General features: G+C 43.1%; 1 protein-coding gene across 1 annotated transcript in view; it reads left to right on the top strand.

Annotated features, from left to right (window-relative positions):
- The window catches only part of fndc7b (fibronectin type III domain containing 7b), a 61,829-nt gene that overhangs the window by 23,060 nt on the left and 14,496 nt on the right, over positions 1-24,273 (top strand). Inside the window, exons 21-43 of the mRNA XM_087306270.1 lie at positions 1-264; positions 2,180-2,437; positions 2,767-3,024; positions 3,114-3,374; positions 6,010-6,270; positions 7,095-7,358; positions 7,470-7,730; positions 8,978-9,238; positions 9,322-9,585; positions 9,699-9,959; positions 10,037-10,297; positions 12,455-12,718; positions 13,227-13,490; positions 13,906-14,166; positions 15,621-15,878; positions 16,357-16,617; positions 18,431-18,697; positions 18,803-19,066; positions 20,715-20,972; positions 21,098-21,358; positions 21,500-21,760; positions 21,879-22,139; positions 22,919-23,185. Of these exons, the coding sequence (XP_087162396.1) occupies positions 1-264; positions 2,180-2,437; positions 2,767-3,024; positions 3,114-3,374; positions 6,010-6,270; positions 7,095-7,358; positions 7,470-7,730; positions 8,978-9,238; positions 9,322-9,585; positions 9,699-9,959; positions 10,037-10,297; positions 12,455-12,718; positions 13,227-13,490; positions 13,906-14,166; positions 15,621-15,878; positions 16,357-16,617; positions 18,431-18,697; positions 18,803-19,066; positions 20,715-20,972; positions 21,098-21,358; positions 21,500-21,760; positions 21,879-22,139; positions 22,919-23,185 (6,021 nt within the window). The remainder of the gene's footprint in view (positions 265-2,179; positions 2,438-2,766; positions 3,025-3,113; positions 3,375-6,009; positions 6,271-7,094; positions 7,359-7,469; positions 7,731-8,977; positions 9,239-9,321; positions 9,586-9,698; positions 9,960-10,036; positions 10,298-12,454; positions 12,719-13,226; positions 13,491-13,905; positions 14,167-15,620; positions 15,879-16,356; positions 16,618-18,430; positions 18,698-18,802; positions 19,067-20,714; positions 20,973-21,097; positions 21,359-21,499; positions 21,761-21,878; positions 22,140-22,918; positions 23,186-24,273) is intronic.

The following is a 24,273-nucleotide window of genomic DNA, read 5'->3' as shown; positions in this document are numbered from 1 at the left end:
CTATCTGCCCACCTTCGAATCTGGCCAGTCACACCAGCTGCGCTACTAATGACATCAGCATTATGTGGGACCCGAGCCCTCAGTTGGGAGTCACCTACTTCCTATTCATCAGTCAGATCAACGGGCTGAATTCTACCATCAACAAATCGACAACATTACACAATCTAACAGGTTTGCGCTGTGGGATGAGCTTCATTGTACAAGCGGCTGCTCAGGACAGCGCCTGCACCAGTCCCTACGGAAGTCCAATACAGATCTACACAGGTACTAACCACCAAACTTGTTCAGTTATCTTTATATTGCAACCCTAAAATAAATCCATCATGCATGTATGAGTTGCATGATGCTGGTCTGCTTGTGCATAAAAGCAGTAGCTCTTTAGAGGAAGTCATCACAATGTTGATTTATTTCAAAGCAGTTTTGCTTCATTTCTTCATGTTGTATTTGAATTAAAGTTTTTTTTTTTTTTTTTTTAATTAATGCGGTTGAACTTTTTAAGTCACCATTGTGGTAATTCATATTCCCTTTAGTTGGATTCTTGATGTTCGAGGGGTTTATTATTACTGAGCATTTATTGAAAGTGCATGTTCTCACTTTTGTCTACATTGTAATTATATAACTTCTTATTATGGACACTTTTGGCAATCTGAGAACTGAATTTTAACATATAAGACATAAGTATGCTGCAGTGCACAGGGAACAGTTAGGGGATCGGTGCCTTCCTGGCTGAAAAATCCAGCTTAAACCAGCCTAGGCTGGTCGGCTGGTTTTAGCTGGTCAACCAGGCTGGTTTTAGAGGGGTTTTGGCCACTTCCAGGCTGGTTTCCAGCCATTTCCAGCCTGGTCTTAGCTGGTCAGGCTAGAAGATGACCAGCTTAAACCAGCTTGACCAGCCTAGCCAAGCTGGGAGTCCAGCCAAAACCAGCTATATCCAGCTTAAACCAGGCTGGTCAAGCTGGTTTTAGCTGGATTAGGCTGGTCATTTTCCAGCCTGACCAGCTAAGACCAGGCTGGAAATGGCTGTAAACCAGCCTGGAAATGGCCAAAACCCCTCTAAAACCAGGCTGGTCAACCAGCTAAAACCAGCTAACCAGCCTAGGCTGGTTTAAGCTGGATTTTTCAGCAGGGTTTACCATGGTATTGATTGTGGTGAGAATACCAGTTATTCACTTCCAAGACCTACAATCCCTGCCAGTGCCGGGACTTGCAACCTTTCAATCACAAATACAACTCTCTGACCATAAGGCCACTGCTGGCTTCGAATATTACAATAAGTGATGCTTTGACTCTGCAAGACCATGCTTGTGAACCAGTTTATCAGCAGCATTGAGGACAACCACCAGTTACACCACCAGTATAACATTAATAAGCAGTTCACTACCAGTGAACCAGCAAGAACAAAGCATGAAAACAATGGGATTCATACAGGTGTACTGACATGTATACTTAATTTCTAGCCATGGTAGTATATGCAGGGCTTAATTTGTGTCAGAACAAGCCGGATCCGGATCACCTCTGAAATCTGACCCGGAAGCTCATTTTACCAATCTCCCTCCTAACTCCCAACCCTCTTCGTCCACAACTCCCCAATCCTCTTTGTCCGTGACACCCCACCATCCCACCGCCCCCTCTCTACACTTTCGTCCGTGACACCCACAACCACCCACCCCCGCTCTTCACTTTCGTCCACGACACACCTCCCCCAGCATGTGTTATATGTGTCATAAGTTATGTATTTCCCATACTAATCATACACCATGACCTGATGTGGCTAAAGAGAGGACATTGCACAAAGTAGTTTTTACACTTTCTTTGGCACACAAATGTGTTCTGGAAGCTTCGTGTGATTACAGTTGAACCACTAAAGTCACATGTTCAACTGTTTTGACAATGTTTTTGGTTCCTTTTCTGGACATATTTGGAGATTGAGGGAGCTCAAGAATTTCATCTAAATATCTTAATTTGTTGGTTGAAGATGAAGGAAGGCCTCGGGGGATTAGGACAATGCAAGGCTGAATAATTAAAAACAGGATGTTTATATTGGGGTGAACTAATCCTAATGAACAATAATGAACGTTTATCTGAATTCCTATGGAGAATATGAGTATACTAAATGCTGTCACAATACAATGGTTGGTAAAAAGGGGTATTGACCTGAGTTTCTTCTGTTGATCCACAGCTCCCTGTTCAGCTAGTAACTTGACAGCTGCTCCTAGCTGTGGCACAAACATGGCTGCCATCAGCTGGCTGCCTGGATTAGGGGCATACTCCTACACTGCCAATGTGGTTGGAAACAATGGACAAACTGTGTCCTGTACTTCCAACACCACATCCTGTTCTGTGAAGGTGGACTGTGGAAATACCTATACAGCTACAGTGGTTTCCACTGTTGGCTTCTGCAACAGCACCTTTAACAACAGCATTCATTTTGACTCAGGTAATTGAGAGCACATATACACTCTACTGATATGGGATTTCTTTCCCTGCTGAAAAATCCAGCTTAAACCAGCCTAGGCTGGTTGGCTGGTTTTAGTTGGTTGACCAGGCTGGTTTTAGAGGGGTTTTGGCCATTTCCAGGCTGGTTTCAAGCAATTTCAAGCAAATTTGGCTGGAAACCAGCCTGGAAATGGCCAAAACCCCTCTAAAACCAGCCTGGTCAACCAACTAAAACCAGCCAACCAGCCTAGGCTGGTTTAAGCTGGATTTTTCAGCAGGGTTCCTACTAAGTAATCAGATGTTCTCGTTTTACGTCTATGTGTGTTACAGCCCAATGCCTGCCAAGTAATGTGGTGGCACAGCTAGACTGCAACAACACACTAGCTGTACATTGGGATCGCAGTGCAAGCAACCCCGACTCCTACACAGCCCTGGCTATTGGTGCAGATGGCACTCGGGTTTCCTGTAATACGAGTTCAACTTCCTGTACCATTACGAACTTAAGATGTGGCCGCACATACAGCATTGCTGTAACAACATCCAAAACTAGCTGTGTAGTTGATGGTTCAGACTACCACATCCAGACAGGTAACCTGGCTATTGATCCCAACAATTGTAAACCAATCCAAAAACTGTATTGCGGTAAAAGCCATAATCAATCATTCCTATCCCATCAGCCCCCTGCCAACCGCACAGTCCATCTGTTCACCTGCAGTGCAGCACTAACATTGCTACAGTAACATGGGACAATAATCAAGCAGATCAGTTTGACATGGTGACTGCACTCAACTTTACTGGCGGTATGACGATGTGTAACAGCACAAACAGGTCCTGCACATTCACACAGCTGAGCTGTGGAGAGTCGTACACACTCAGTGTGGTTGGATTCAATGGAAATTGCACCAGTTTGCCCAGCGAGACCTTCAGCCTCAACACAGGTGAGACGTAGTTGCACACAGGTAAGGGATACTTTAGCATTCATTATATACAGTAAAAGGCAAAAGCATGAGCCCTCCTGTAAACTTTTAATTTGAATAGAAGTGCTGTTTAATAGAGAGAACAAAACACCTTTTACACATAAGTTTTACTAAATAACTTCTAATAATTGATTTCTTTTGTCTTTACCAAGATGACAGTGCATACTATTTTACTAGTTATTTTGCAGAAAGCTAGTATTTAGCTTGAAGTGCAATTTAAAGGATTAACTAGCTTCATTAGGTTAACTAGGCAAGTTAGGTCAATTAGGCTAGTCATTGGACAGCAGTAGCTTGCTCTGTAGCCAACTGAAAAAAAAAAACGCATAGGAGAGAAGGACAGGGTCAACAACCTGTAGACTTTCTATATACATCTGCAAGCCCCAATTCTGTGTGGGCTTAGCAATCATTATCATGGTAATAACCACCAGGGGTCCGTTCTTCATACCTCGCTTAAATGATCTAAGATGATTTGGTAGATCCTGGAACTTTTAATCTTGATAACTGATCTCTCGCTAATTTGGTTCTTCAAACAAGTTCACCAATCAGATTAGAATGTCTGGATGAACTGATCTGAGATCGCTGCGTGTTTTGTTAAGGACAGATCTATCGATCCTCAAAATCATGATCAGCAATGCAGCGATTGGCTGACGGCACAGCAGTGTAATGACATCATCTAATTAATATTCAATTATCCATGTGAGCAAAATTACATCAAATTAGCAGTAAACGGCTTGTTAAATATGACACGCAATAACCTAACACATTTGTGAGCTGCAGGCTTTACACTTTTATGTGTCAAGAGTATTTATCATGTATTTCAGTGCATATCAGTGTATTTAGTTCTACATTTAGAAAAGATTTTCTTTATTGTAGTAGTTTTTTTAATCGGTGTAAAGAATAACTGGTTGTTTACAAAAGCATTTTCATATTGGTAAAGGCGTCTGCAACTTTTGTGAAGCATCAAATCACCGGCATATTAACTATCAAAACATGTTTATGACTGCATAAATGTATTATTGCTTTTAAAAAAAGTCACATATTCTGCATTTCTATTATACACATTACTGTACTAAAGCGATCTAAAAAGTTCATATCAATATGTTTTCTCTTTGCACCACCAGGTGGCAGTCTTTGTACTTTCATTTCGAGGGTGCAGATTGCATACGTTTTATTAATATGTATACCTTTATTTTATTAATAACTATAACTTTATATATATATAGTTTAAAAATATGTACTATTTTCCCAAGTGTATACCCACATAGCAAAATTTCTCTGGCCCAGCTCTGGCCCACACAATCAGGTTTTGCTTGGCCCACATGCCGCAGTGAATTACGGTACATGACTGGACCAAATCTGGCTTTCAGACAAGGGCCAAACACAGAGCATATCTGGGCCAAGTCTCAGCCAAGTTAATAACTCATAACTGGGCCTGAACTGGGCCAGATAGGTTGGTGTGTCACGATTGCAATGAAATTGATAAACCCATGGAGTGATGCGCTTTAGGCACACTATGGGCACGCTTTTTCTCAAAGTGACCCGATTGGTAGAATTTTTTTTCTTTACTCAAAAATGATTTTAGTGTATTTTAAATGTGGGTCAAGACTGGCCAAACTCACATGGCCCACTTATCAAATTTTTAAATCTTGGCCAAATACTACGTTTTTCATCTGGCCCAAATCTTGTGTGCCTCCTTAAAAACGGTGCCAAACCACGGCCATGTTTGGCCCACATGCTGTATGCCAGTGCCGGATGAATGCCTGCTGTGCCAGCTTTTTGCCAAATCTGGGTCAGAATTCTTTGCTACTAGGGTATAACTACTACTGTAAGAAAATATCAGAATTCGGAACATACTTTCTGTATAATCTTTGCACGAACTGACCGGATCCAATCCTGTTTATATGAATTAAACCTGCTCCCGATCAGGTTTGACCTAGCAGAACTGTTGCCATGACAACAACTCTCGGATCAGCTTTGAAGAACGAAACGATCCTGGATCGTGTCAAATCGTCAATATCCAAATCCAGCTAACTGAGTAATCCACGTACGAAGAACGGACCCCAGCACTCCAAGTTACTATTTTGACTGTTTACGTGTATTAAACTAATTTAATCCGTGAGATCAGAGAGGCCAGCTAGTGAAGTGCTGCGCAGGTAAACCTCAATCCTCTGATCTCTAAAAGGTGCTCTAGCAATAGACACTAGAGGCCATGGTCTTTAGCCTCCTTGTTAGAGCAACCGACACCATTGCAGAAAGTTGCTGGTTCAATCCCAGCTTGGAGCGGGTTGGTTGGTGTAGGACCAGCAGGGATGCATATGCAACACTAAATATGCTTCTTTTCAGCCTTCAGAAATACAATCATGAACCAAATCTAAGACAGAATATTTAAAAAAGTAAAGTTATTTTACAGTTTTATTCAGACTGTTGCATCAATTAAAGTTAGTTTAAAATACTTCCTGTAGTAATCACCAACATAGAATCGGTTTAAGAGGTGTTGCAATTAACATAGTTCAGATGTACACAGGAATATTTATAAAAATATCACAGATTATTGGGTTTTTCTTCGAACAATCATCTTTTGTTCTGTCTCTCGCAGCCCCCTGTGTGCCCACCTATGTTGTGGCGACAACAAACTGTGACACATCCATCACCACTGTAACCTGGGATTCCGCTCGTGGTGCCAGCAAATACATTGTTCAGGGCAACAGCACATTGGGGAAACACAGCACGTGTTCCAACACAGATACGACCTGCTCTTTCTCAGACCTAGAATGCGGACAGAATTACACCATAACAGTCACCGCCGAAGACAACAATTGCACGAGCTTGACCAGCGCACCTATCAATGTTACGACAGGTACTGATCACAGTTTTTTCATGTACACAATATAGCTAATTTGCTGTGTCAATTAAACAAAATGCACACATCCAGGCCAATAGGGGTCAGTATAAAGTCCAAGACTATAAACACAAACAAGAGCACATTTAAACCATTCCACAATAAACATTGTATAATATAAAGTGTAATGAATAATCAACCTATTGTCAGGAGAGCTGGAATCAGAGAGAGATCGTGTGAGTGCGTGTCAATAGCATATCTAAGAGCTCATAGTAACCTGTATTAGCTACCTCTTTGCAAATATTGTTGAGCAAATTTAAAGTTTAACAAAACCACTATCTGTTTGTATCCCCCTTTACCAGTTCCTTGCCCACAGTCTAATCCAGGGGTCACCAAACTTGTTCCTGGAGGGCCGGTGTCCTGCAGATTTTAGCTCCAACCCTAAACAAACACACCTGAACAAGCTAATCAAGGTCTTCCATGGTATACTTGAAACATCAATGCAGGTGTGTTGAGGCAAGTGGGAGCTAAACCCTGCAAGGACACCGGCCCTCCAAGACCGAGATTGGTGACCCCTGGTCTAATCTTATGTGAGTGCATGCAAATGACACAGGCATATCTAATAGTTCATAGTAACATGTATTAGCTACCTCAATATTTTGGAGCATGTTTGAACGTTTGTTTAAGGGAAGCACATTTATAAACTGTGATCAAATCTGACTGGAACTTGCTTCTGATTTTATTGCACACCTTCCAGCCAATCAGAATCGGAAATTTACCATTTCTGCAACTATAGTGGTGTATTAACAAAACTACTACCTGTTTGCATCCTTCTTTACCAGTTCCATGCCCACAGTCTAATCTACAAGCAACTCTGGACTGTAGCACAGACTCGGCTCTGATCTCATGGATGCCCGGTAATGGTATTCTGAATTATAGTGCTTCTGCTGAAGGCTTTGATGTAAATCATAAAGTCAGCTGCAGTACATCTGGCTCCTCCTGCAATGTCACCAACTTGCACTGTGGCAACCGGTACCAAGTTCTTGTGGAGGGTGAAGGGCTCACTTGTCCATCCCAATCAGATGAATGGATTGCCCTTAAAACAGGTAACAGGTTCAAGCCACTACTTATATGCTATTCAACAACAACAACAACAACAACAACAAAAGATAAGGTAGTATATCGACATGTGAGCTGATTTTCTTTTGCTTCTCCAGCACCATGTCCACCGGCTCAGGTATCCATCCAATCGTCTTGTACCTCAAACACTGTGTCCGTTTCCTGGCAATCCTCCCAGGGCGCCTTGACATACATGGCTGTCGCTGAGGACAATGGAGGTCATAAGGTGACTTGTGACACTGCCCAGCTGACCTGCAATATCACTGGCCTGCAGTGCGGACAGACTTATCAGATTTATGTATCTGGTGTGGATGGCAACTGTACTGGTCCCAAGAGTGAAGTTCACGTTCTTGAAACAGGTAACAAGTTCTTTCTGAGTCTGAATAATGCTGCAAATCCTCCCAGAATGCTACTGCAACTGCAAACACTCTAGAGCTGCGTCCCAAATGGCACACTATGCACTCATGCACTATGCACTTACACACTTAACAGGATAGTATATGTATGTAGTGGCGTCCCAAATGGCACACTTATGTTTTTTTTATTAAGCGGAAACTCAAACCGTTTCCCTGATGACGTTTGACGGTTGCCAACTCAGTGAAATAAACGACCGAATTATCAAATAATACCTGCCGTGAGTGTAACCGCATTCACCATCGGGAGGCACTATAATCACTCTCGTAGGAGAATTTTGCTTTCACCATCCAAAATAAAGTTATTCAACATGTGCATCCGATAGCTCCGCCCCTTCCGCTACGTAAGCAAACCTGCAGTCGTTGAGTGTGTGAAGTGTCCATCATTACACACTTAATTTTAGCGGCTGAATGAGTGCATCATCCGGGGAATTAAAGTGCACTTAATATTGTTAGAGTTTTCCGTGTGAACGCTCTACTTACACTATTTTTACTATAAAATGGCACAGAATAGTGCATAAGTATGCGATTTGGGACGCAGCTTAGGATTGAGGCTAAATATTTTGCACAGGGAAGACTTACTATAAAGCTTTCAATGTAGTCAGTTGTCTGACAAGTCTATAATAAAGGAAATGATACACCATGCTGAGAGTTGCCAAGTTTTAGTGTGTTTTAAGGTAACTTCGTCAAGCATCTTTTTCACTTACTTTTGGAGTGCCTTGATCTGCTGATTTTTTTAAATATCTTTATGAACTAGTGGTCCAAAGAGCACTGACATACTGACTCCTGAAGCATTTTTTAATTTGTTTCTTGATTTTATACATGAAAGTTTGCCCTTGGCTGAAATATTTGCAGTGTTTTTCACCCACATGCCATTAACACAGTAACACTACTGTTGCCTTTCAAAGTCACTAGCTCTTTAGTGGGAGTTTGGTGGGTCTAGATCAGGGGTCACCAATCTAGGTCCTGGAGTGCCGGTGTACCGACAGGGTTTCGCTCCAACTTGCCTCAACACACCTGCCTGGATGTTTTAAGTATACCTAGTAAGACCTTGATTAGCTTGTTCAGGTGTGTTTGATTAGGGTTGGAGGTAAAATCTGCAATACGCCGGCCCTCCAGGAACAAGTTTGGTGACCACTGGTCTAACCTTTTAAGATACGTATAGTGACCTTTGAACTCTGTGCTTCCTTCAGCCCCTTGTGTGCCACAGAATGTGCAGACTATCCTGAAGTGCCAGTCCTCTGTTCTCAACATTACCTGGCAGCAGCAAGGTCAAGCCAATTATTACCATGCCACAGTGAAGAGCAGTGATGGTAAAGTATTGGGGTGTGATTCTAATGTGACTCAATGCCAAGTTCCCCACATCCGCTGCGGCTTGACTTACAGCGTGACAGTGGTCGCTTATAGTCAAACCTGCAACAGTTCACAAAGCTCTGTGCAACATGTCACTTCAGGTACACATATGCTGTATAATACTTACATATGGCATTGAATTCAATTTTTGGAGGTCTCTTACGCTCTTTTCTACATCCTTCAGCCGCCTGCCCACCACGTATGGTCTTCCCATACTTGGACTGTGACTTAAACACCTTATTTGTGTCCTGGGACTCTAGTGTTGATGGTGTCCTCTACATTGCGAAGGCCTTTTACTCCAATAACAACCATGATTACTACATGTGTAACACCACAGAGACCAGCTGCAATATCAGTCTGAGATGTGGCATGAATTATAATCTGACAGTAGTACCATTAAGAGATGGCTGCATTGGGGCAAATTCACCAGTGCACCATGTTATTGCAGGTTAGTCTTATTGAATGTAGTTGTAATACCTAATATTAGGTATTCCACCACCTGATATTGATCCTGCTTGTCTTATCAAAATTAACTTTAGCGATGTGTGTTTGTGTGTAAAGCTCCTTGTGCTCCGCTCATGTTGGATGTTGAGATGGACTGCTTGTCTGATTCGGCTTGGCTGACGTGGGAAGAGTCAGCTGGGGCGGAGCTCTACATTGCCACGGCAATGGACAGTGATGGACAGTTGTACCAGTGTAACTCAACTGAGAACCAGTGCACCGTGGAAGAGCTAGAATGTGGAAGATTCTACAACTTCAGTGTCACTGCTTCTAACATTCAGTGTGATAGTCTCATCATCAACACTTTGGAGTCCCAAACAGGTAAGAGAGTGCAGTTTTGAAGGACATCGTCCAGGACAACATAATTTCAAATGTTCTGTCTCTGTTGTCTCTTTCAGCCCCTTGTCCACCTCAAAATGTGATCACCTCAGTGGGTTGTGACACTGGTTCAGTGACTGTGTTTTGGGATGAGAGCGTTAGCGCATTAAGCTACACTGCTACCTTAGAGCGTACAGACGGACAGACCATCTGCTGCACTGCAAACTCCACTTCCTGTGAGGTCACTTCCATTCCTTGCGGACAGATGTATGTCCTGACAGTCACTGCTGAGGGACAAAAATGCAACAGCTCTCAGAGCACTGAGGTCATCGTACGGTCAGGTAATATTTACATCTGATTTTGCTGTCATTTGTATGATTATTTAAAGTAATTAAATTCCCTGTTACAGTGGTAATCTCCCAAATTTTGGTAATGGTTTAAAAAATTGAAATACCCAAAAATACTAAAAGCTGATTTATACTTCTGCGTGGTGCATATGCACTGGCTCAGCCTTCCTGCGGTCGCATAGTTCTCACCATGACTGATGCTAACGCTGACGCGCACCTCTCAAAAAGTGTAACTACACGTCACAGCGACATATACCGCAAGCTCTGTGATTGGTCGGCTTGGTAGCTGTGATCAGTGTGGGTGGGACCAAGAGCCACGTGAAGCCTATGGAGCAAGTGTTTACAACCCTGCTGAAAAATCCAGCTTAAACCAGCCTAGGCTGGTTGGTTGGTTTTAGCTGGTCAACCAGGCTGGTTTTAGAGGGGTTTTTGGCTATTTCCAGGCTGGTTTCCAGCCATTTACAGCCTGGTCTTAGCTGGTCAGGCTGGAAAATGACCAGCTAAATCCAGCTAAAACCAGCGTAACCAGCCTGGTTTAAGCTGAACGTAGCTGGTTTTGGCTGGACTCCCAGCTTGGCTAGGCTGATCGAGCTGGTTTTAGCTGGTCATCTCCCAGCCTGACCAGTTAAGACCAGGCTGGAAAGGGCTAGAAACCAGCCTGGAAATGGCCAAAACCCCTCTAAAACCAGCCTGGTCAACCAGCTAAAACCCGCAAACCAGCCTAGGCTGGTTTAAGCTGTTTTTTTCAGTAGGGAAGTTTTGAGTCCCATGAAGTAGCTCTAGATCAGGGATCACCGAACTTGTTCCCGGAGGTCCGGTGTCCTAATCAAACACACCTGAACAAGCTAATCAAGGTCTTACTAGGTATACTTGAAACACCCAGGCAGGTGTGTTAGAGCAAGTTGGAGCTAAACCCTGCAGGGCACGGGACCTCCAGGAACGAGATTGGTGACCTCTGCTCTAGATGGAAACTGTCATTTTGTGTTGACCTTATGATTAATGTTGTTGCATATCCAACGGTTTCTGCCTCTAAATGAGTTTGAGAAACTTGTATATTAAGGTAGTGTTCAGAACACTACCTTCCAGCCTCCACCGCGGTGACTGAAGCTCTGCACAAGACTTTTGGCCAGCGGAGAAATTAAAATGTTCGTGCCCAACTGAGTCTGGTTCTCTCAAGGTTTTTTTTCTTCACTCTCCTATTAGGTGAAGATTTTTTTCCCACTCCGCTGTCGCCACTGGCTCGCATGGTTCAGGATTGGTAGAGCTACGCATCGATGAATTTGCTCTTCTGTGTTTGAACTCTCAGTAATGATTTTAAACCACACTGAACTGAGCTAAACTGAACTGAACTTAAACACTAAAAACTGAACTACACTGATCCAGTTACTATGACCATTTATGTGAAGCTGCTTTGACACAATCTACATTGTAAAAGCGCTTTACAAATAAAGCTGAAATGCATTGAACAAACAAAACACTCTCAAAGAAACACGACACAGAGGAACATCAACCTTCTGCCAGCTAGCGTTTCAGAAGTGTTATTACTGAGCAACACAAACAGCACGCAGAAGTATTCATGCATGACTATGCACAAGGCAGGTGCCGTGGGTCACACCAATCACTGGAAGCAGAAGTATAAATCAGCCTTGAGGGAGTAATGGTACAAAGACGTCACGGCTCTGCATATACCTCGGTTTTATGGTCAATACTAGCTTGGTACAACAAGAATAAGCATCAAATTCTGTTTAAAGTGGTTGATGGATGTGCATGACATTATACACTCATGTGTTTGCTGTGCCTCACACATGAATGCAGCTTATTAAAGACATTCCAAATCAGTGGACCAATCAGATCCTGCATTGTGAGATTCTGTTAACAGTAGCAAGTTGGCATGATTTATTTGGCAGCAACTTGGCATTCTATGCATTCGGTGTGAATGCCCCCTAAGTTGTCGCACTGCTGTGCTGTGTTTTTTTTTTGCTGTATTCCTGCTGGACTGACTGGGTTAATTTTGTAGTGAATGAAACCATAATGTCTGTGACAGTTCAGGATGACTACATGTCCCGTTAGACCCCTAATAGACATCTTATCTCTCTTGTATATCTGCCTGGGGAGGCTCTTTTTTCCATTATATTGCCTTTCTGCCCACAGTACCCTGTATCCCTGAGAGTCTGAATTCCAATACAAGCTGCACTGATAATGTAGCCACCATGTCATGGGTGAGCAATGAAGCCGGTGAGCTCTACACAGTCCAGGCCATCAGCACTGATGGAGCACTGATGGACAGCTGCTCAGCGTTTGGTCAATCATGCGATCTCACGAATCTGGTGTGCGGCGTGCCGTACACAGCCACAGTAATAGCAGAAGACAGCATCTGCAGCAGCGCTCCCAGCCAAGCTGCTCCTATCAGGACAGGTAAGTGTAATTACATTGCCATGTGCGTCATAGAAGCTGCCGTGAAGAAACATGATAATATTACTTACAATAAACTCTTATGGTGCGTCCCAATTCGCATGCTATCCATCCTAAATAGTATTCGAAATTGGCGATTCCACACAGATTACACAGACTTGAATCAGTCTGATCTCACAAGGAAACAAAATTATGTTATGTTTTGTTAGTTTAGTGGCTAATTCGTATGAGTTCAGTCGATTTTAAAATGGAGGTGTGGCACCTAACCCCACCCCTAACCCCAACCGCCATTGGGTGATGAACAAATCGTACTAAATTGTACAAATTAGACTGTATGAATTCATACGAATTAGCCACTAAATCAAAAAGTTACGAATTGCCGTGAGACTGCGTTGATTGAACAGATTAACCTGCTGCTGCTGGACCGTAGTATACATATGCGAATTGGGATGTAGCATGAAACTTTTCCTAATCGCTTGATCTTGATTTGATTCACTTTCTTTATGTCTAGTACCTTGTGTGCCGGATTTCGTGACTGCTAATGTGATATGCCAATCGAACAGCCTGTTGGTGTCCTGGAAGAAAAGCAGTGGAGCAGATTTATATACGGCTATGCTTGAGGACAGCAGCGGCCACTTTACTAGCTGTCAGAGCATGAACAACACCTCCTGTACAATTAATGGACTTCCCTGCGGTCAGACCTACCATATCAGTGTGATAGCATCTGACGGATACTGCGATAGTTTGCCTAGTGCTGTCATTGACACACATTCAGGTAGAAAGCAATGCGAACAGATCTACACAGACATACACCAAATTTATCGAATGTGATGAAGCAGTATGACAAGAACCAAAAAATGCCAAACTGAAATGTAATTAATTTGAACCATCTATACATGTAGAATGGCACACATTGTCAATTGGTATTTTCAAGAATACCATTACAAGGTCCAAAACTGACACTATATTCTGGGTTCTTTAACACAAATTTGGGTAAAATATGGACCAACTTAATGGTTGTATTACTCACAACAAAAATTACCCAGCCATTGAATTGGTCCACGTTTCCCCATATTTGATATGGGTGGCCAACTATGCAAGCATTGAATATTTCAAAAACTGAATTTGGACCTCAACATTTTTGGTACTTTATTTTTTTGGATGTATCATGACATTTGTCTGTATTTCAGCTCCTTGTTTGCCTCGAAACATTCTGGCACTAATGGACTGTCAGTCTGGTTCAGCTATACTGTCATGGCAGCCAGGCACTGGAGCACTGCAATACACTGCCACAGCAGTAGCAGAGTCTGGTCAGAATATCAGCTGTCAAAGCAACAATACCAACTGTGAGTTGACAGGACTTGCCTGTGGAGAGACCTACAACGTCACTGTGTTAGCAAAAGGACAGACCTGCAGCAGTGTTGCAAGCATGAACGGAAGCCTGAAGACAGGTAAGAACACCTTACAATACTGCAGCAAACACATAGAACACACCCCTACATCAGCAGCATGCTTTAAACCAGGGGTCACCAATCCCGGTTATGGAGGGCCGGTGTCCCTGCTGGGTTTAGCTCCAACTTGCCTCAACACACCTGCCTGGATGTTTCAAGTATACCTAGTAAGACCTTGATTAGCTTGGTCAGGTGTGTTTGATTAGGGTTAAGTTAAAATCTGCTGGGCACCGGCCCTCCAGAAACAAGACCCAGACCCATTCACCAAGGTGAAATCAGAATTGACAGTACTTATACTCATATTGTGATTCTTGAACTGTAAAATTAATTTATGCAATCTATTCGTCAGAAGAAAAATCTTCATTCCTTCTCTGATAATGTCAGATTGATGCCTTGGGCAGAATATCCTTAACCAATGCTCTACAACTATTATATTATTAGAGGATTTGTATAAAATAGTCCACCAGCTCTTCAATATTCTGTTTTAGCTGGAAACACACAGCAATACTTTAGTAAGGTTCAGAGCCGGCGCGTCCATAGAGGCGACCTAGGCAGCCGCCTAGGGCGGCTGAATAGAGAGGGCGGCATCCCCGACACTACCCTCATCTCTCACGCCCTCAGTTATATCAGGGTCTAGGGCGGCGTACGCGACACTACCCTCACCACCCGCGCCCTTATTTATATCCGCGTCTAGGGTGGCAGAATAGAGAGGGCAGCGTCCCCGACACTACCCTCACCTCTTGCACCCTCAGTTATATCCGCATCTAGGGCGGCGCCCGCGACACTACCCTCACCACCCACGTCCTTATTTATATCCGCGTCTAGGGCGGCAGAATAGAGAGGGCGGCGTCCGCGACACTACCCTCACCACCTGCACCCTCAGTTACATCCACGTCTAGGGCGGCAGAATAGAGAGGGTGGCGTCCCCGACACTACCCTCACCTCTCGTGCCCTCAGTTATAGCCGCATCTAGGGCGACAGGATAGAGAGCGCGGCGTCCCTAACACTACCCTCACCTCTCGTGCTCTCAGTTATATCCGCGTCTAGGGCGGCGTCTGCGACACTACCCTCACCACCAGCGCCCTTAGTTATATCCAAGTCTAGGGCGGTAGAATAGAGAGGGCGGCGTCCGCGACAGCTCACTCACCCCCATCAACCCCCCCTTCACTTTAGGGTTGTGGGCGGCGTGACCGTCCTTTGCAGAGAGCGGCAGTTCAGCTTGCTCAGGTCCTGGTAAGGTCAGCAAATAGTTTCAGTTTACAGGAACTTACTATACCCCTGACAGCATCCAACAACATACTGTGTCAAAAACCAGCACATTATACCAATAATATAGGAACGATCTTATAGCCCTTAGCAACACTTTCTGGACAAGTTAGTAATGCCCTGGCAACAACCTACAAATGCTGTTTACACCGGTGTACTGAATTTCTCTATCTTTCTTATGATCTCAGGTCCTTGTGTACCTCAGCATGCTGAAGTGCAATACAGCCTGTCTATCGGCCAGTTGTCCTGGGACAGAAGCAAAGGCGCCTCCATGTTCACAGCACAGGCTTCCACTGATCAGGGATCAGTGCTCTCCTGTTCCACTAGTGACACCTACTGTGCTCTTTATAACTTGTCTTGCAGTCAGACATATGAAATCACTGTAGCCGCACACAACAACATCTGCCATGGAGCTGCAGTGTCTGCATCAACTTTTCTAGAAACAGGTGCGCTATGTTTCCAGTTTTCAAAAGTAATTCAAAGCTAAACACTGCAGTTTCAAAGTACCTTTCGGCCTGTTTACATCTAGACATGTCATGTGTTTTTTCTGATTGGTTCCATTTACATTTGACCATAGAAATGCATCATTGCTAAACGGATAAGAGTCCGATCTTCAAATCCCATGCTATATGCAAATTTCAATTTTATTTTATAGCATCAGACAAACTTGACCCTCTTTTTAGGAGGAGTAAAATTTACATATGTGGTTTCAAAAAATAGATGCATTTATATGTATCTGTCCAGTTTTGTCTGGAATACGGCCCAGACCCCCTACAGAAGTGGTTTGACTAATCGGAGGGAATAAATACCTGTCTTTTTCGTGATCAGAAAGCTTCTCAATCAAGAAAAAATGCATGAAGTAGCAAGTGTAAAGAACCACTTTTACATTGACATCCATGAACTGACTTCTGTGTTCTCCACCAGAACCCTGCCCACCTCATAATGTCCAAACCCATCTGAATTGCTCAAGTGATGTCGGCATGGTGTCTTGGGAAGTGAGTTTGGGGGCAGTGGCATACATGGTATTCCTGGAGGGTCGTAACGGTCAAAGTTTGTCTTGCTACACAACTAGTTCCAACTGTAGCGTGAAGGGGTTGATCTGTGGTACTGTTTACAACACTCAAGTACGGGCTCTTGGAAGAACTTACAATGGCACAGACAGCGAGACCGTGCTTCTCACATCAGGTAAGGCTTCTATCAAGCACAAAACATGAACTATATACATTTTTTTTGGCATAAACCAGTGGTTCCCAACATTTAGAACAACCAAAGATGTATGTTTCTGGAACCCACTACTATCTTTAATTGAACACATTATTTGTTATTGAACCTCAAATGCAAGTCAGACAGTTAACTGATCCCAGAGAGACACTAATTAAAGACTGAAAAGTATTAAAGAAAAATTAAAATCAAAATCCAGGCAGATGTCTTAAACTGATAAAGCAATCAGAGAACAGGCAAAGCCCGTTCAGACTAGACAATGCACAGGACAGATCTTCTGCAAAATTGAAGTTTTGCCCTTTTCCCCTGCAACATTTGTGTTAGATTTGACCGAATGCTAATGTGACCATGTCATGGTGATGTCAGACACAAGCACAGTGGTCGAATAGACAAAACACCTCCACAACTTCTCACTCCCTTTGTCTTGAGTGAATGGGCCTTAATTATGCATCCTTGTTGTTAGTGTTTGATACCAGTAACAATGTATTTACCTTTTTAAATATATTCAACTGATCCCTGAGTTCTTAGTGCTAGAGGGAGAGAGTTTCAGAGCCTTGGGGCCACAACACAGAAGGCACGGTCACCTTTAGTCTTAAGACGTGTTCTGGGAATGGCTAAAAGATCTGTTCCCATAAAACCATTTTGCAGGAGTCCTGCTGATCATTTAAAGCACCCAAAACCCACATAATTACAACGCCCACATCAGCATTCTCCTTTTAAATCTTGTCGCTACACGTGTATTAAATCTTGGTCTGGTTGGATTGGGCTCTATAAGTGCAGATCAGATCAGAAGAGCAGTCAAAACTAGCAGAGAACTGAAGCACTGAAGTGGTGATTCCCTTGCAGCAAAAGATCACTGATTTGAGTCCCGGCTGAACCAGAAGGGCTTTCTGTGTGGAGTTTTCATGTTCGACATGTATCTGTCCTCTTGTTTTCTCTGGGTGCTCCGGCATGGAGTATAAGTGAAATGCATGAACTAAATTGGTTGTAGTGATGTTTTGTAAACAAATTTCGGGAGGAGCATGCGCAGAAGTTTCAGTATCAAATACGTCACTGACAATTATCCCATCATCAAATCAGTTTCTGAGCAACGCCTATATATACCAAAGTTGTCTTACCTGCAGCATCTCACGACTTAGCATCCCTCCACCACCCCGTCACCTCACCTCTTGCATTGCATTCCCGGTGGGAGCATTCTGGGGCCGGGCTAGATACTTCGCTCGAATCCCAACTCCTCTTTGTTTCCAGATAAGGGGAATAACTCGAGTTGGGGTGTCTCCTCGAGCTCAGAGCCCTCCCCCCGGACAGCACGCCAAATATGCTTTATACTTAAACGAATGCAAGTGTGAACTCGTGAAATGTGTGGATGCGAGATTGTGTGTGTGTTTCCCAGCTAGGTGTTGTGCTGGGTTGTGGCTGGACGGGCATTTGCCAGTAAAACATTTATCAGAGAAATCGGCGGTTCACAACCTCTGATAAAGCAGGGAATATGCCAAAGGAAAGCGAGGGAGTAACTAGCAGACCTCCAGGTTAAAAACCACTGGAATAAACAATATAAATGTGTAAATAACATTAGCAATGTTCTGATACCCTTTTCCATTTGCCATTACTGATTCCGATACTTGAGCTCATGGTATCGCAATACTGAGTGCTAAACCAATACCTGAATGCATATCTGTGGAAACAGAATGTACTACTAGCTCTGATAAATGGTTAACCATCTAACGGTTTAATGTCCAAGCAGGCTTGTGATTTGCTGTTGTATCTTTGTGTTTAGCTCCTTGTCTACCAGTTTCCAGTTCAGTCACTGTTGATGTGAACTGTGAGCATGACACAGCAATGCTCAGCTGGGCATGGAGTGGCGGAGCTGAATCCTATGAGCTCACTGCCACAAGTAACGATGGCTACATTTCCACCTGCATTTCTCAAGAAAATTACTGTAATGTTAGTAATCTAGCCTGCGGACAGACATATAAAGTGAGGCTGACAGCAATCAATCATGGATGTCAGGTTACAGAGGAGACAGGAGTGACTTTCCAAACACGTGAGTTGCCATTTATTTATTTATTAAAAACTTGCAGCGTAACTGTAAAATTCAACTGGTAACTGGATCCTCAAATGTACCTAATTTTTAATCCTTGCACTTTAGGTCCATGTGTTCCAATGCATGTAAATGCAAATCTCCAGTGCCAGTCTAACACAGCTGTAGTGACCTGGCAACAAAGCAGTGATGTGCTATACTACCTTGTTAGAGGCACCCTCAGCACAGGAGAAGCAGCTACAGCTTGTAACTCTACAACTGATGTGTGTAATATGACTGCATTAAAGTGTGGAGAGGAGTATGCATTCACCGTCGCGGCCTATGCTAAACAGTGCAACAGTAACACCAGCAGCGCTGTGTATATTACAACAGGTAAAGGATTCTGTCCTTCAAATGTCTTTTGTATATATAAAATTATATATGTATGTATATATATAACAAAAAATTAGGCTCTAAGAACCATGACATATACTGTGTAAATTAAAATTAAAGCATGTTTGGTTAGGTTATGTTAGAGGACTGGTGTCCTGCAGAGTTAAAGGGCCTTGAAACCCCCTCGTTTCTGCAGGGTGTTTTCACACCTCTACTTTGGAAAAAGTCAGAAAAGTGGGCGTGTCCAGCTCTGTTTACTAAAGAGGGATGGTGTGGGAGTGTCTATTTGGGCACGCGCGAGTTTCAGAGTCAAAACACACACTCACACACACACATGCACACACGTGACGGTGTTTACATGGACATCTGTAGTCAAATTATTTGCCAAATTATTAAATGGTGGACTTTAACTGCAGTTTGGCTCTTTCATTCAGGGAATTCATTCATGCCCCTCGCGACAAACGAGATATTTGATTTGAGGAGCTGCTGTAAGCGTGTATTTTTCATGCAATGTTTGATACCGCACGGCGAATGAGAGAAATAAACCTTTTGCATTTCCCGGAAACTTAGATGCACACGGCAGGTAGTGTCAGAAAGCCGCGTGTGTTATTCCGGTCACAAAATGCAGTGAAAATCCTACACGAGGTTAAAGTTTGGTTGTGATGCTAACATGTTCACACTCGGTGCAATAGTTAACTTAGTTCGATACGAACAAACTGAATAAACAAAGAGCACTGGTCGCTCACTTACCAAATCTGTAGAGACAGGACAATCACCAGCAACTAGAGCCGCGTCTTTATTAAGAGGAGACTACCAGCGAATCCGGATCTCAGCGTTTGCAGATGAGAACAGCTCTCAGGTAAACAATAATCCTCCTTAGACACGTAAATTATTGTTGTCGAGCGTCGCGTACACTGTTAATCCACACGTGACTCCAGCTGAGCTCTCACAGAGAGAAAATGAAAACAAACTTAACGGCAGCAAACTATAAAAGCAACACTTCACGCTTGTTTTGCCAACACAACGTGGTGTCTCTGTCGTCTAAACACTGTGACAGTAATGAATATTAATGAAGTTGCACAATAGAGAGCGCTGATTGGTTTGAACCAAGCTTTACTCATGCATTAATGCATCACACTGTAAGACGTAATAAGACTCACTCTGGCACAGACGTCCAGTCTGCACGCTGGAATACACGCTATTATGTCATGACCGTGACGCAGATTCAAAAATTCGTTTCAAACCGGAAGTACGAATTTGCTTGAAATAACGCAAAAACAACCAATTTACACTTTTTAGTGAAATATAGGTGTCCTAATAGTGTTTTTAGCAGTGTGGGACACATATACCACTGTCAACAGCTCAAAAAATGTGTTTTGGTGTTTCGTGACCCTCCAACTCAACACACTTGTCAGTAAGTTTCAAGGTAACCCAACCCCTGAAACAAGAAACTCTGGTTTGTATGGATTGATCATTGGTCTCACATTAATGTCCTAGCATACTTCAAGACTGAAACTACACATTATTTTAATGACAGCAACAAACGTTTGTTGGAAACTTTCCAAAAGTACAGCACTCTTTGTGTAGTTAAGAAACGCAGTTTGTGTATTCAAAGAAATAAAAACCTCTTCTCTATCCATTTCTTCAGAACCTTGTCAGCCAGCCCAGCTGACAGCTACAGGATCATGTGACAATAACACTGTTCATCTGAACTGGAACAACAGCAGAGGTGCATCGAGATACACCGTGCTTATCACAAGCAATCTAGGATACACAGAATCCCTCCAAACATCTGTTCCTATGCTAACAGTGGATCTCCTCTGTGGACAAACCTACACCTTTAAAACAGTAGGGGAAAATGACATATGTGACAGCCTACCAAGCGCCCCTGCCAATTTTAGGACTGGTATGAACCAACACTCATAATGGCTGTAATAACAAGTGACAATTTCTGACTTGTTTTCTCATACTATTTTTGAGCTGTGTTACTGGGTTGTGTATCTATTGTGTGTGTGTTTTTTTTCTCTATAGCCCCATGTGTGCCGTACAACACCAATACCTTTGTGGAATGCCAGAATACCCTTGGTGCTGTCAGCTGGGCTGCCAGTGAAGGCGCAGAAATGTACACCGCCATTGCCACTGGACAGGATGGCCACACAAACATTTGCATAACGAATACAACGTCCTGCACCTGGGAGGACCTGCACTGCGGAGAAACATATGTTGTCCAAGTTATCGCCAGTGCTCAAATCTGCAGCAGTAAGCCAAGTGTAGGAACAAACATCCACATGGGTGAGTTGCTAAGAAATAAATAAGAATAGAATTTCATGCAAAAACCCATTCCCTGTTCTGTAGATTTAGATCTAGATTGACTTTGTGCTTACACAATTGTTGGTTGTTAATCTACCAAGAGCTATTCTGTATTGTTTACAGCTCCATGCGTCCCTCACAAACTGGTGCCCTCGTATGATTGTGCCATGAAAGTAGCTTCCCTCAGCTGGGCCGCAAGTGAAAGTGCTCAGATGTACATGGTGTCTGCAGAATCAAACACCGGTCACCAGGTGGAACTCTCTACCAATGACACAAGTGCACAAATCTCTGAGTTCAGGTGTGGTCAGACGTACTCTCTGACTGTGCAAGCTGTTGGACATATATGCTGGAGCACAGCCAGCAATGTTTCAGTGCTGCAGACAGGTTAGGATCCTCTCACACACATGCACAGACATGGTGTCAAAACATGTAGGCAACTTTTAATTACAAAAGGTCAAATTAGTTAGACCCACTTGTTGAATGACTTGGATTATGTTTGCAGAACCTTGCTCTCCGACATCTGTCACTGGGTTTACGGATTGCATCTCCAACATTGCTACAATATCATGGGACTCAGCTGATGGTGCCGAATATTACACGGCAACAGTGCAAGGCCCAACTGGGCTTTTGGGAACATGCATGTCGTGGTCAGCGAGCTGTGGCATGACTAAACTGTCCTGTGGTGTAACATACAATGTTAGTGTAGTTGCTTCCAATCGTCAGTGTAACTCAACACCCAGTGCCTTGTCTGCTCTAAACACAGGTAATGCATGCAAAGTAGCCTCGATATACATTTTACACACAATTAACCAGATTTCAGACACAACCTCAACATTTGTATTTAGCTAACACTAATGGAGTCTGGCTAATGAGCTTTACAGCTAAACTTTAAGCTGAACATATGCGGTGTGATTTTTGCTGTCAAACAAACTTGTACATAATTTATCCCATCGAGAGAAGTCTTGTGGAAATGTTGATGATCACACGAGCAAGGCTTGTACCATGTAAGAGGAACTTATGAGCCAAGTGATTCACAAGCTTCTAGTCATTCCAGTAGTCTTGAATTTTTGAGGTGTGTGTGTTTGATTAAGCTATTCTGATGATCTAACTAAAGTTGTCCAGTCCTCCTTCAAACATCCTTGCTTTATTATCAGCGTGATTGCTTCAGGATTTACCAGGTCATGAAATCATATCATATATCACTGCTTAAGAACTGCATGGACATCTTTTGACCATCAGAATTTGCACCTTTTATGTCCGACGTTACTACTCTGATATATAAAAGCACATTGGAGACAGAAACCAGAGGCTTTGGTTTTTAGTGTAATTGTTAGAGAACTTGCCTCCCATGTCAGATCCTATTGACAATCAAAAACTGGCAAGTGTAGAACTGGAATCCATTGGTGCAGTGACCCTAATGTGTGTGTGGTTTAAAAAAATGGTTACTATGACCTTCATCTGCATTTCAAGGTATAAATGTTATGCTATCAATAGCTATTTTTTTGTGAATTTACCTAACTTTCTCTATTTTTCTCTCTCTAGTACCCTGTGTTCCTACAGGTGTGTCTGTGGTGATGGACTGTGCAACTGCGGAAGCTCATGTGTCCTGGAATGCAAGCATGGGGGCGATGTACTACACTGTGTACGCCTGGAGCACTACATTCAATTTCATATCCTGTGATAGCTCTGGACCTGATACACACTGCATTCTTAGTGATCTGATCTGTGGAGATAATTACACTGTTCAGGTGATTGCTGTTGGAGATCAATGCTCCAGCTTGCCCAGTCAGACGGAACGCTTCCGAACAGGTATGGTAATGGTTTGGTTTGTTGTTCTTGATCAGGTGTGTCCAAACTTGTTACTGGAGGATCACTGCCCTGTAAATTTTAGAACAAGCTTAAATTAAACACATCTAAATGAGCTATTCAAGGTTTTCTGACTCATTTGAGGTCCAATACTAAGTGGCATTCTTTAATGATGTAATGCTGCTTTGACCAAGTATATAGCCCTGCAACCCAAAGAGCTCCAAGAGGGAGGTACTTATGCCAAAAGTAGGTCGGGAGATCTCCTTATGTGTGGTACCTTTACTACAAGTAGGTTAGCAGGTCTCCATGTGAGAGAGGCTTACTCCACAAGTAGTTCGAAAGTTGTCCAAGTGAAAGGTACTTAAGCCACAAATAGATTAGAAGGCCTCCAAGTGGGAGAGACATAAGCCCCGTGTAGGTAGAGAGACCTCCAAGTGGGAGAGACTTACAACACAATTAGGTTGTGAGCTCTCCAAATGAGAGAGAATTACACTACAACTAGTTTGGAAGATCTCCAATGGGAGGGACTTACACCACATGTAGGTAGAAAGATCTCCAAGTGAGAGAGACTTACACCTAAGATAGGTTGGGAGATCTCCAAGTGGGAGTGACATAATCCACATATAGGTTTGGAGATCTCCTTAAGGGTGAGACTTATGCTACCTATAGAATGGAAGATCTCCATGTGAGAGAGACTTACACCACAAATAATTTGGGAGACCTCCATGTCAGAGGGACTTATGCTACATATAGAATGGAAGATCTCCAAGTGGGAGAGATTTACCCCACAATTAGGTTGGGAGATCTTCAAGTGGGAGGTACTTACTCCACAAATAGATTGGAAGGTCCCCAAGTGGGAGGGAAATAAGTCATGTGTAGGTAGGGAGATTTCCAAGTGGGAGGGACTTATGCTACCTATACAATGGAAGATCTCATTGTGAGAGAGGCTTACACCACAAGTAGGTTGGGAGATCTCCAAGAGGAAGAGAATTACACTACAAGTAGTTTGAAATATCTCCAATGGGAGGGACTTAAGCCACATGTTTGGTTGGAAGATCTCTAAGTGGGGAGACTTAGGCCAAAGTTTGATT

The sequence above is a fragment of the Danio rerio genome, chromosome 23, assembly GCF_052040795.2.
Source record: "Danio rerio strain M-AB ecotype USA chromosome 23, GRCz13ab, whole genome shotgun sequence".
Lineage (NCBI taxonomy): Eukaryota > Metazoa > Chordata > Actinopteri > Cypriniformes > Danionidae > Danio > Danio rerio.
Note: the sequence above shows the minus strand (reverse complement) of the source record. Positions and strands in the feature narration are given on the sequence as shown.